The 12,500-nt window shown below is 42.8% G+C and overlaps 2 protein-coding genes across 2 annotated transcripts; both read left to right on the top strand.

Moving 5' to 3' along the window:
- Nucleotides 1–6,496: 6,496 nt before the first annotated feature.
- LOC138003247 (uncharacterized) lies at nucleotides 6,497–7,295 on the top strand. Its single transcript, XM_068849206.1, has one exon. The coding sequence runs from the start codon at nucleotides 6,497–6,499 to the stop codon at nucleotides 7,262–7,264; it is 768 nt and encodes a 255-aa protein (XP_068705307.1). The 3' UTR covers nucleotides 7,265–7,295.
- Nucleotides 7,296–7,359: 64 nt separating this feature from the next.
- Nucleotides 7,360–8,287, top strand: LOC138002970 (integrase/recombinase xerD homolog). The gene has a single exon (XM_068848929.1). It carries the CDS (start codon nucleotides 7,360–7,362, stop codon nucleotides 8,227–8,229), a length of 870 nt encoding a protein of 289 aa, XP_068705030.1. The 3' UTR covers nucleotides 8,230–8,287.
- Nucleotides 8,288–12,500: the final 4,213 nt, after the last annotated feature.

Below are 12,500 nucleotides of genomic sequence, written 5' to 3'. Positions count from 1 at the left end.
TACATCATCTCAATATGCAAGGCCTCGTTTGGTTATTGTATTTGCAACAAAAGCTTTTTATTTTACTATCCAGCTCTCCTAACTGTGCATTCCTTCTTGACGGATGGTTTCATTTACTCCGCTCTAAAGGACTCTGAAATAACGGGTCAAATCGACACTGCTATAAACTGCAGCTCGTATGCAAAAACTCATAAGCTTATCTATGTTTGCGTGGTCATGCTCCTTTACTGGTGGGTATTTAAGAGAATTATGCAGCCTGTTAACAGACATAGATTATATGCTAATGAACGTTTTTGTTAAGCTAACTTTATCTTGTAATCATATAAAAAATCAGGCCCGACAAAATATGGAGATTTTTCATGCTTGGGGCAATGGAGAATTATGACTTGAAACTGAATATAAATCAATGAAAAATTCAAGCATCGTTGAAAAAGATCGTTATATCTAGGTAAGGCCTTGATCATTTGTGCTGTTTGATGGGTACTAAGTTTAGAAAGAAAATATTAACCCTAGTTTTGCTAAATCAGGGTGTTTGTTGTGCTAATCAAAGACCATTTAAGAGCAATTGTAAGGTAAGAATCATAGTACTTCTGAACAATGAAACCGATTTGGCTTTAGCAATTCATTTTCACTCACCAAATTCAGAATAACGGCTTCATGTCAGCAGTTTGGTTTGTTTATGGTGTGAATTATGCTCAAAATTCCATTTTGAATGGCCTCAGAGGGGCATGGAGTGTTTGTGGCAAAAATTCAACAAACCTTGATGAGCCAAATTTTTCTCAACTGATTTTGATAATTGGGTCACTAAAGTAAATAATGGTATAGGTATGGAAGTTATGCAAGAATGCGGGTAGATACACTGATTTTTTGAAAAATGGCAATTTTGGGTTGTAATTTTGACATCAATTTTTGCCAAACTCTAGCCCCAGGCTCCTCTCTATCCAATACCTCGAGGACAAAGTTACATGTATGAAATGAACGCTCTATTATAGTAAAGTTCATGGCCAAATTAATTTGGAAGCACAATTTACCAGTTGGGTTTTATGGCACTTTCAAAATGTCCCCTGGAAGGCTGGGTTTTTGGTGCTCATATGGCAAAAAATGAGACCCCCCCTGAAACTCCAAAACTAAAAGTCAGAGAAGTGAGTCAAATTGGCTTTTGAAATATCTCATTGCACCCAACTTCTGTGTCAAGTTTCAGCCAAATCGGTTGACCACAACTTTTGGCCCCTGGAACACTTTCTCAGACAATGACACTTAAGCAAATGGTGTTGCGAAGAAATAAATCAACACATAAGGTTGCTAAGAAGGTACCGTAGTTATTCGGTTATAAGGCGCACGGTTTTTTCAAGAAAAATCTGTCTTTGGGTGGCAAGTTAGTGCTAAAATTGGGGGGCGTCTTATAGCCAATTTTTTTTTTCGCAACAAAATCTTAAGATCACAATTTGAGAAGAACTTGCAGTTTAAACAACACAAGAAAAGGACACTAGTCAATTTAAAAAAAGAATAGTGCTTTTAGAGACCCTTAGAACACTAAACGACTTCAAGAGAAAAGCAAACAAACAAAAATTTGCATACATGCTTAAAAGCACGTGCTCAGTAACGTGATAACAATCGTTTGAGCCTTGTTTCGAGTTCTGAGAATCGTGTTTGTCACTCACATGAAAAGTTTCTTCTCTGAACAAACAGTGTGGAGATAAAACGTACCTTCTTTGTTCATCCAGCCTTTCTTGTGCACTGAAATTTGCATCCTTGGTGGCGTGTTGATATTCAGCTGTCAAACACATTTGAATATGACTTTCGGTGGGAATTTTTGCCGTTCGCTTTCGCTTGAAGTCTGAAGTCTGAAGTCTGACTATTTATTACGTCAGAAGGTTCAAATAAAAGTGTATGCGTTGTATGTTTATCATTTCAGGTGTCAACTTTTAGCTTTTGTTTTTAGGTATATCATTAAATGCGCGACTTTTTCACTTTGTTTAAGTTAACAAAAAGAGTTCGCATGCCAATTCTGTAAGGATATATTGTTCTCAAATTTATCACATCCTTTTGACAACTCTCAATTTTTTGGTGAGTCTTATAACTGAGTATTTTCGTGTAATTTTCAGTTTGAGAACTTAGCTTGATGAAAAAAAATAAGTTTGGGGTGCGTCTTATAACCAAATAACTATGGTATTTCATAGCGTGTCTACAAGATGACACAAGTTCATTAGGCCTGGTTCTGCAGACCTGAAAAGCCCTTGATGCCAGAGACAAATTAATACCATCAACCTCGAAATCTGCCTGAAATGTAATCACCGGGTTTTTAAGGGGGATTTCTTTTTGCAAATTCATGGCACAGCAATGGGCCCAAAGAATGCATGCAGCTATGCTGATTTAGCCACAGGCGAATTAGATCACAAGGCAAAATTTTGCGGCCTCCTAAAACCTGCTCTATGGTGGAGATATCCGGATGACATTTTTTATCTCTGGCAGCAAGGTCCCTTGGCCCTATAAAACTTCACACGATTCATCAACTCTCTTTACCCTACCATCAAATTTGAATTAGTTTCTTCTGATAGCTACTTTAATATGCTAGACGTCACATTGTATCTAATTGACGGCTTCATGAGAACAGACATTTACTCTAAACCTATGGACAATCATCTGTGCTTGCCACCCATTAGTGCTCATCCCAAACATGTATTCAAAGCGATTCCATACGGAGTGGCCTTGAGATTACGTAGGAATTGCTCAAATCTGAATTTCTTAGACAGGAGAATGCTGGCATATGAAAGGTACCTTGTTAATCAAGGCTACACCAAAACACTCGTAAAGAAGCAATTCCTTAAAGCCTCAGCCATTCCTAGAGATGATCTGCTTTTGCCCCAAACCAAGGAGAACAGAAAACTGTTTCCGTTAGTGATGACCTTCAATCCTCACCTACCTAACATAGGCTACTTCATTAGGAAGCATTTGCACTTGTGACAATCTAATCCCAAATTAAAAGAATTTTTCCATCTAATTCAATTATTCCCTCGTTTCGTAGAACAAAAAACTTGAAAGAAATCTTGGCGCCATCGAAATACAGAACAAGAGTAGAACAAGAAACCAATGAAACAGGTGGTTGCATTAAATGCAAACGTAGTAGATGTGATCTTTGCAAAAACTTTTTGAAAATACTTTATCAAACCAAGACTGTCATGTGATTCTAAAAATGTAATTTATCGTGCCTCCTGTAACAAATGCCGCTTGCAATAATTATGTTGGTTCAACTGCAACACAATTCAAAGTTTGATTCTGCAACCATAAATTATCAATGGTAACGAACAAGAAAACCTGTGAGGTCGCGGTACATTATAACAACAGTCCCGATGTATCGATCATGTGTTTGCTACCAATTCCACTGACATTTTGGATAAACTTTTGATCACAAAGGAAGCGTACTGGAGCGCGCAACTTTTCTCATTAGCACCTTTAGGCCTTAACAAAAGGCAAGAATTCCACTCAAGGAAAAGAATCACCGACAATCAACCGACCACTTGAGTCGTAATAGTCTGCAAGCATTATGAACCTCAAAACTTCACAACAAGATGTAGCACATGAATTCTTTATTTTAATGATTCTTTTAGTTATGGAACACCAACACTGTCTTATGTCAACCTCTTTAATAATATGCGGTGCATCTTACATTATATGCGGTGCCTTTCATATTACACGCACTACTTTTCTTATTATATGCGGTACTTTTGTAATGATATCCAGTGCTTTCGTCGTTATATGCGGTGCTTTTGTAATCATATGCAGTGCTTTCGTCTTTATATGCGGTGTTTTCGTGGTGGTTTTGTCATTATATGAAGTAGCTTTTACATTATATGCGAAGCTTTGTTTGTCATCATTATATGAGGTGCGTTCTTCATTATGAGGTGATGATTCCCCGGGGTCTGGGTAGGAGCCTGTGAAAAATCCACAATGCAAAGGCCGATATTGAGGATCCGCCATGTTCAATTGGTTTTTTAGCGCGCAAATTTTAATTATAAGTTTAAGCTCTTAACTGGGGTTAATGAGCCCTAAGGGAGTACTATTTATTCCTCACTTGTCCCTAGTGTACTCTACTCTCCTCACCCTCGCAATCAAGGCTTGTCCCGTAGTCAAAAGCTCATTGTTTAGGTCAAAGTACTTTCACTTTTACAGTGTTAAAGCGGTTGCCAAAGTTTCCAGTAGTTTTCCACAACATCACGCGATTCTCACCTGTTTCACCTTATGTAAATCCCCCATACCATTAGTCAGCCACATCTCAGCTTTGCTCTTCAAGCAAGTACCTTGAGTTGCACTCTTTAAGATCGCATTTTTTCCCTACGTCCACATATAATGCCAAAACAACGTAAATCTCGAAGCAGCCAATGCACTACGGTTTCGCCTACCACGGCTCAGTCGAATGCCCGCGCTAACTCTGCGGATGCAGTACCAACGTTGCCGTATGCAGCAATGCCGACCGAAACGCTACGTTTACTGGCGTCCCAGCGCCACCTGGCACAATCAGGGCCACGGCAGCAGCTCACCGCTCGCCTCCAAGCGAATGATTCTCGGGCCTCCACACCCGCATCTACCGGCTCCGCGATCATGCCGGATCAGCAGTTGGCCTCCATGATTGCCTCTATCGTGGAGCAAAAATTGGCCTCCTTCAACTCCGCGAGCAACTCGCCATCGAGCCCAACATCTGGCGCTGTTTCAACTGCTCAGCAAGATCAACAACTGCCAGGCGTTACCAGCCTCGCACCAGATCCCTCTCTCCTAGCGGTCCGCAATGGCGGACAACAACAGACTCCGTCCTCTGTGGATTTCTCGCGGTCCTCCTCTCAGCAAGTTTTGAATCTTGGCTCACCGGAGGACGCAGCCCTCCTGCATACCAACTACAGAGTCCCATCTATCGCCAGTCATCTCTCCAACAGCTGCATCACAGCCATAACAAACGGTGAGTACGTGGACCTTGCTAGCCTTCTTCCTTTTTCGTCTCTACTACGAGACCACGTTACCGCGAACTCCCAGCTTAAACTACAAGTAGGACACGAGGGCCTCACTATACCCCTCCCATCCCAGGCTAAGCGCCCCAAAATTACTGGGATCGACCGATGGCTCGACGCTTTTGCCATTTACTCGTCTGTGCTCCTCTCCTCTTACCCATCCCGGGGGGTGGACCTATTCGCCTACCAGCAATTGATACGTGAGTCAGCCCGTAAGTTCCCCGGTATGGCGTGGTATTTGTATGATATGGAATTTCGCCGACGAGCCTCTCACAACCTTTCCATTAACTGGGGCCAGAGGGACGTTCAGTTGTACCTAGACACCTTTACCGGTGTCCCAAAAGCCATACTTTGTAAGGCCTGCAGCAGCTCGGATCACGTAACCGATTCCTGCCCCCTTTCCCCCATGTATGCAGACTCTTCAGGCTCCAAGCGTGGTGACCTCTGCTTCAACTTCAACAAAGGGGTCCCCTGCGCCCGCACCCCCTGCCCCTACACTCACCAATGCAATAAGCCCGGATGCACTGCAGCCCACCCAGGAAAGGACCACCCTGACTCCTCAAGCTCTGGACCCATCCAGTCAAAGACTAGCCGCTCAAGCCATTCCACCCGAAGCCACCATTGAATACCTTTCTAAGCTGTCCCCTACCACCCCTATTGACCTTCCCCAACTTGCCCTTTATCTGCATGATCACCCTGACCGGGCATCTGTCGATGCTGTCCTCACCGGCCTCTCCCAGGGTTTTAAAATTGGTTTCCAGGGTCCTCGGGTTTCTAGGGAATACCCCAACCTCATTTCTGCTAAGCAAAATCCACACATCATAAGCACCAATCTCTTGAAAGAGTTACGGCTCGGTCACACTGCTGGCCCATTCGTTTCTCCCCCTTTTCCCAATTTTCAGGTTTATCCCATTGGGGTTGTTCCAAAAAAGCATTCCACCGAGTGGAGAACCATTTTTCACCTTTCCTTTCCCAAACATCAAACCACTAGCGTTAATTCCCACCATCAAACCACTAGCGTTAATTCCCACATTAGCCCAACCGACTACTCCTTACACTACATTACCATAGATACTGCCATCTCTATCATTCAGACGATTGGTCAAGGGTGCTTCATGTCCAAGTTGGACATCAAGTCCGCCTTCCGCAATATTCCAGTGCACCCATCCGACTGGGAGCTCCTCGGCATGAAATGGAACAGCCTGTATTTCTTCGATACAGTGCTCCCCTTTGGATTGCGATCTGCACCCTATCTTTTTGACCAATTTTCCTGCATGATTGAATGGATAATTAAACATAAGCTAGGTATCCCTAACGTGATCCACATTCTGGATGACTTTTTCTTTGTCACCAGCCCCCCTAGGTCAGACTGCCTTACTGCCCTTTGCAAAATCCTTTGTCTTTTCACCGAACTCAATATCCCTGTCGCCCCCGGTAAAACTTTTGCTCCTGCCACCTCCTTAGAATTTATGGGTATTCTCCTTGACTCTACTAGCATGGAAGCTCGTCTTCCCTTGGACAAACTAATCCGTGCTAAACAGGCCCTTCAACAGTGGTTACACCGTAAATCTGCCACTCTGAAGGAGCTCCAGTCCCTGATTGGTACCCTACAGTTTGCTTGCAGGGTTGTTGCCCCGGGCCGGGCTTTTCTGCAAAGAATAATTAGTTTAACAAAGGGCATCACTAACTCTCGGTGGCACATTAAACTCAATGGGGAATTCCGCAAGGACATTTCAATGTGGTTAACCTTCCTTACCCATTGGAATGGAGTAAGTCTTTTCTTAGGGGGTGACGTTCTCTCCTCGCCTGACCTCCAATTATTTACGGACGCCTCTGGGTCCCATGGGTATAGTGGTTATCTCAATGGGGAATGGTTTCAGGCTCCTTGGCTCCCTCAACACCTCCTTAACCCCACCATGGGTATCAGCATTGACTGGCAGGAACTGTTTGCCATTTACATCGCCTGCTACCTCTTGGCCCCTTCGTGGTCAGGCAAACATATTTGTATGTGGTGCGACAACCTGCCAGTTGTCTCCATCATCAACTCCAAACGCTCCAAGTCCCCTAGGATCATGGACCTCGTACGGGCCATTACGATTCTTACCTTAGAACACAACTTTTCCTTCACCGCTAGACATATCCCTGGGCTAGATAATTCAATAGCTGATTCTTTGTCCCGTTTTCAGATGGACCGCTTCCGCCACCTGGCTCCCAATGCCTCACCCTTCCCCTGCGCCATCCCTCTATCAGCGACGTCCATTTAACAGCCTCCGTTTCCCACTACCTTGGTGCGTCCCTTGCTCCAGCTACTAAACGTTCTTATAGTGTCGGTCAAAACCATTTCATTTCCTTTTGCCTTATGCTTGGGTTAATTAGCCCCTCTACGCCCCTTCTCCCCGCATCTGAAATTACTCTGATTTATTTTGTCTCCCATTTAGCCAAAACAGTTTCCTACAATACCATTAAGCTTTACCTGTTTGCCGTTCAAGACCTCCATAGGCTACACAACTTTGCCTTAAAACTCCCAAAAATGTTTCGACTCCAGAAGGTCCTTAATGGGATCAAACGTTCCCAAATCCCCGTTAAATTAGATCGTTATCCAATTACAATCCAAATCCTGCAGTCTATTTTCAACTTTTACCGACCAGACTTGACTTTTGACCTCAATCACATTATGCTCTGGGCAGCCTTCACCTTAGCCTTTTTCGGTTTTTTACGTTCAAGCGAATTTACCTGTAATGACCACGTCTTCGACCCCGCAACTCACCTCTGCTTTAAGGATATCACCTTTATCCCTCACGTTGAATCTCCCGACTACATGCTAGTCACGATTAAACGGTCGAAAACAGATCCCTTCCGCAATGGTTGCACCCTAACCCTAGCAAGGTCCACTACCTCCATTTGTGCCGTTATGGCTATGAAAGACTACGTGTTCCAATGCCAACCATCATCAGCAGGCCCCCTGTTCACCTTCACCAGTGGCAAGTGGCTCACCCGAACTTCTCTTACTCATGCACTCCGTGATGTCCTGCAGCAATGCGGCATACAACCTCAACACTATTTCTCACATAGCTTCCGTATTGGTGCTGCGACTACTGCAGCTGCTGCAGGGATTCCTGCCTGGTTAATCAAGGTATTGGGTCGCTGGTCTTCTGACTGCTATGAACGTTACATAAGAACTCCTCAAGAGACACTGCTGGCTATCCCTAAACAACTGACAATGAACTAAAGTAATAATAATTATTGTAGGTTAGACCCTTCTTTGTTGTCTCCCTGATGACCAGTATCATGACAACTAGTTACTGTTCATTATGGCTATGCATGCCTATATTGTATCCTATTTCTTCTACATGTGGCAGTTGGTATTCCAGCCAACGTCCACCCAATTTACTGTGGGGTGATTGTGTTCCCCCATTCTTGACCAGAATATTTTTTGGCTCACACAATCGTGGCAGGGAAGTGCACCCTGGGATGCACTTTACCCCACAGTAGGTGGGACAGCCCTCCTTGGCAATAGGTCCGGATTGCTTACTCCAAGATGGTACAAGTCACCATCTGACCTATTCTCCTTCCAGAAGGGCACCCCTCTTCTGGTCCACCCTATGTTACATTCTAACGTAGGATTGCCTCTAGAGACACCGCTACTCTAGGGGGTCCTCCTAGGGACACCGCTACCCTAGGGGGCATAGGCTCTGCCTTCCCTGCCACCCAAATTCCGCCAAAAGATAGTGATGAACATAATAATTATATTTTAAAAAAAAAAAAAAATTATAATAATAATAAATAGATAAAAGGAGATTCTGTGTTCCTCCTTTTCTAGTTTCACAAGCCTTGCAGAGGGTGGGGGGAGGAGTAATCATCATTACCCTCGGTTGCCCATGCCCCTCTCCTGGGCATGCGAATATCCCCCGCGGCTTTCCCCCCTTTTTATGTCACTGACCCTTAGGGACTCATTAATTATAAGTTTAAGCTCTTAACTGGGGTTAATGAGCCCTAAGGGAGTACTATTTATTCCTCACTTGTCCCTAGTGTACTCTACTCTCCTCACCCTCGCAATCAAGGCTTGTCCCGTAGTCAAAAGCTCATTGTTTAGGTCAAAGTACTTTCACTTTTACAGTGTTAAAGCGGTTGCCAAAGTTTCCAGTAGTTTTCCACAACATCACGCGATTCTCACCTGTTTCACCTTATGTAAATCCCCCATACCATTAGTCAGCCACATTTCAGCTTTGCTCTTCAAGCAAGTACCTTGAGTTGCACTCTTTAAGATCGCATTTTTCCCACCCTCCCACCCAACTGGAAGCTTTGTCTCCTTTAATTGCCATGGCTGCTTTGTCATGCAAATTCTTTCATTATACTCTTCTCATCTATTTTATTTTAGTTTGGGTATTTTGTCTCATCGTTCGTTATGGACATTATATTATTCCGCATGTTACCACCGCTAACTTACAAACAAAAAAAAAAAAAAAAGGTTAATTCAGAAAACTCAACACTAGGTGTGTCCTTTTACTTTCTTAGTTACTTATTGGTGGCAGGGAAGTGCACCCTGGGCTGCACTTTACCCCACAGTAGGTGGGACAGCCCTCCTTGGCAATAGGTCCGGATTGCTTACTCCAAGATGGTACAACTCACCATCTGACCTATTCTCCTTCCAGAAGGGCACCCCTCTTCTGGTCCACCCTATGTTACATTCTAACGTAGGGTTGCCTCTAGAGACACCGCTACTCTAGGGGGTCCTCCTAGGGACACCGCTACCCTAGGGGGCATAGGCTCTGCCTTCCCTGCCACCCAAATTCTGCCAAAAGATAGTGATTAACATAATAATTATATTTAAAAAAAAAAAAAATTATAATAATAATAAATAGATAAAAGGAGATTCTGTGTTCCTCCTTACAGAGGGTGGGGGGAGGAGTAATCATCATTACCCTCGGTTGCCCATGCCCCTCTCCTGGGCATGCGAATATCCCCCGCGGCTTTCCCCCCCTTTTATGTCACTGACCCTTAGGGACTCATTAATACATTCTTGGTCGTGGATTCAGTTTTACACCAGTTAAGCTTGGGAACCCTCACAAAAAGCTTTTTAAATGAAAGGATAGACCCAGGAGTAGCATTGTCTATGTCAGAAAGCGCGTTGGCCGACCAACAGTCTGTGACAAAATTTGTGGGAACAGTACACGACTATACAGATCTGAAGCTTTCGCAGCTCACTCTCCCCTCACAATGTTGTTTTAACGCGAGTTTCTGAGCCCATTTGCCAAAACAACATTGTGGGAGGGAAAGGTATTGTAAAGTGTTTCAACAATTTTGTCCGGGACTGTATTTTTGAGGAATTTCAGTTATGAAAAGAATTGGCGGGAAATATGCTGCATTTTAGGGGAAGGAAAGCCTTGATTTCTAGCGGCCTAAAGTGAGATGTTGCGCCATATTTATGATAAATTCGACAATAAATGAAAACAGACATCATGTTCAGGTTTTTTTCCAATTTGGTTGGTTGTTTCTCGTTCCAAAAAAAAGTCATTTCATAGAAGATTGACTGTGGCTGAGCATGTTCTGCTTAGGAACGACCTAAACCAGGATGAATTTGCAGAGGCCGTTCGAGTTTTATTGCGTGAAGGAAAATATCGTAATATCTTGTTAACGGGGGTTGCTGTTTGTGACAAAACACTTTATAAACCCTGTAAACTCTGTTTTCGAAGCGTTTTGTAATCCTGGTACGACCACGATTGCTTTGGTTGATACTGTCAGTACTGACAGCGATGAAGTGATTTTCTCAAATGATGTTCGTTGGTGTCCCTAAATTAACGCACGGCACGATTTTTCACTTCTTTTGGAAGGCCACACAGTTCATTTACCTACACTCAAAACACCTTTGACTTTTCACCCGATTCTCCAATATTTTGCACCAGCAAGGAAGAGTTCATCTTTGTTAGAGGAGCGTTTGCTGGTCGAAAGTCTTTTCATTCATTTCATGCGGCACAAATTCCCGAAAAAGAACAACAGTGTATTTCCCCATGCTCCCATTTTGTGCGGCCTTGATCTTCTCACAAAGTTAATTAGCGTGCATCTGTAATTCAACAAGTCACCAACGAGTCACCATTTTTAAGAAAGCTTCTTTGGTGAGAAATATGCACAATTCAACCACGATGATAACATAGTCAGAAAGGGCAGTAAACACAGAAGGTGAATCGATTGTTTTGGACACTACAGTAGGGAAAATAGCCATTTTTGAGGCAAATGTGCATGGTGACGTTGTCAATGCACTGAGAAAAAATATCCTGCTAAATTTAATTATTACAGTGGTGACTCGTGCACACTAACACAATGTCGTTGTTTTCTTCTCTTGTTGGTTTTGTCTAGCGAAATTAGACTCGAGAAAATGTTAAGCGATATCAAATTAGCCTACAATGGAGTTATTATGAAAAAAAAGTCGGTAGAAACCGTCTAATACTGTAACATTTTCAAACTGCATGTCACCATTTTGGGTACAAAGTTGCTCATGCAATGAACTAAAGTAAACAAGTTTTACATCACGTGTCATAAGTTTCTATCCTTGTGCGAAATTCGTGCTTGTGTTTCCTGCATTTCCATGTCTCTTACCGACAGAAATTGTCGAAGAGTTATAAAATAAAAACTGTACTAACATAAAAAGTATTCTTTTAAAATTTCCAAGTCTTACGAAGTTTTACTCTCGGCCGGGGAAATACATATATGTGCGAACTAATTTTAAGCGGTAACAACATTTGACAGTTGGCGATACATCGTCATTTTATATAAAATACCGCATCAGTTAGTATTCTATACGACCTCCTGAAGTAAACTACATCAAGGTAAAAGGCAATATCCTTCGTCCTCATATATTCAGTATGTTGTCATCTCATTTCTAGCGCAAATCTTAATCTTTTTAGCACATCCAAGAAGTCGAAAGTCCTTTTTTTGTTGATTGTAGGTAGTAATATTCTTTAGAAGTTAGAAAGCGACAAACGTTTCTCACAGATACAGCAATTGTGGAAACCCCGCCTTCTTCGCTCTTGTGGGCCTCCCTTGCCTTCTTTAACATAACTTCCATGGGCGTCCTCTGTTAAACAATGGCTCGATAGGTTTTCTCTTAACTGTTAAACCTTTGTATCTGCTATCTGTTCCAGGAAATTCGTCACTGATTAATCTCCAAGCGCTTTTAGGAGAAATGTAGCGCATTTTTGCTACTTTATGAAGAGAAAACCTTTCAATGCGAGATAAAACAAATACGCTCGTGCCCTTGTCACGCTATCAAGGGCAGCAAGAAAAACCATATTTCAGATCATGACTCTCTTCTTAGCTAAATCTAAACACTTTCGCTTCTTTTATCATTGTGGATATATACAAAAAGAAATTCGAAATTCAGTTACGAATAAAAACGTTACGCAGCGCTATTGTACCGGTTATGAAGGCTACTGTAAAGTTGTGTCACTTATGACCCTGTCAGCACGTCCTATAAATAGTTTAAATTCCTCACAAATACAGTCT

This window comes from Montipora foliosa, chromosome 5 (assembly GCF_036669935.1).
Source record: "Montipora foliosa isolate CH-2021 chromosome 5, ASM3666993v2, whole genome shotgun sequence".
NCBI lineage: Eukaryota > Metazoa > Cnidaria > Anthozoa > Scleractinia > Acroporidae > Montipora > Montipora foliosa.
Note: the sequence above shows the minus strand (reverse complement) of the source record. Positions and strands in the feature narration are given on the sequence as shown.

What these genes read in the sequence shown, in the direction of transcription:
- LOC138002970 (XM_068848929.1), top strand. Translation starts at nt 7,360, where the DNA reads ATGCTTGGGTTAATTAGCCCCTCTACGCCCCTTCTCCCCGCATCTGAA.
- LOC138003247 (XM_068849206.1), top strand. Translation starts at nt 6,497, where the DNA reads ATGGAAGCTCGTCTTCCCTTGGACAAACTAATCCGTGCTAAACAGGCC.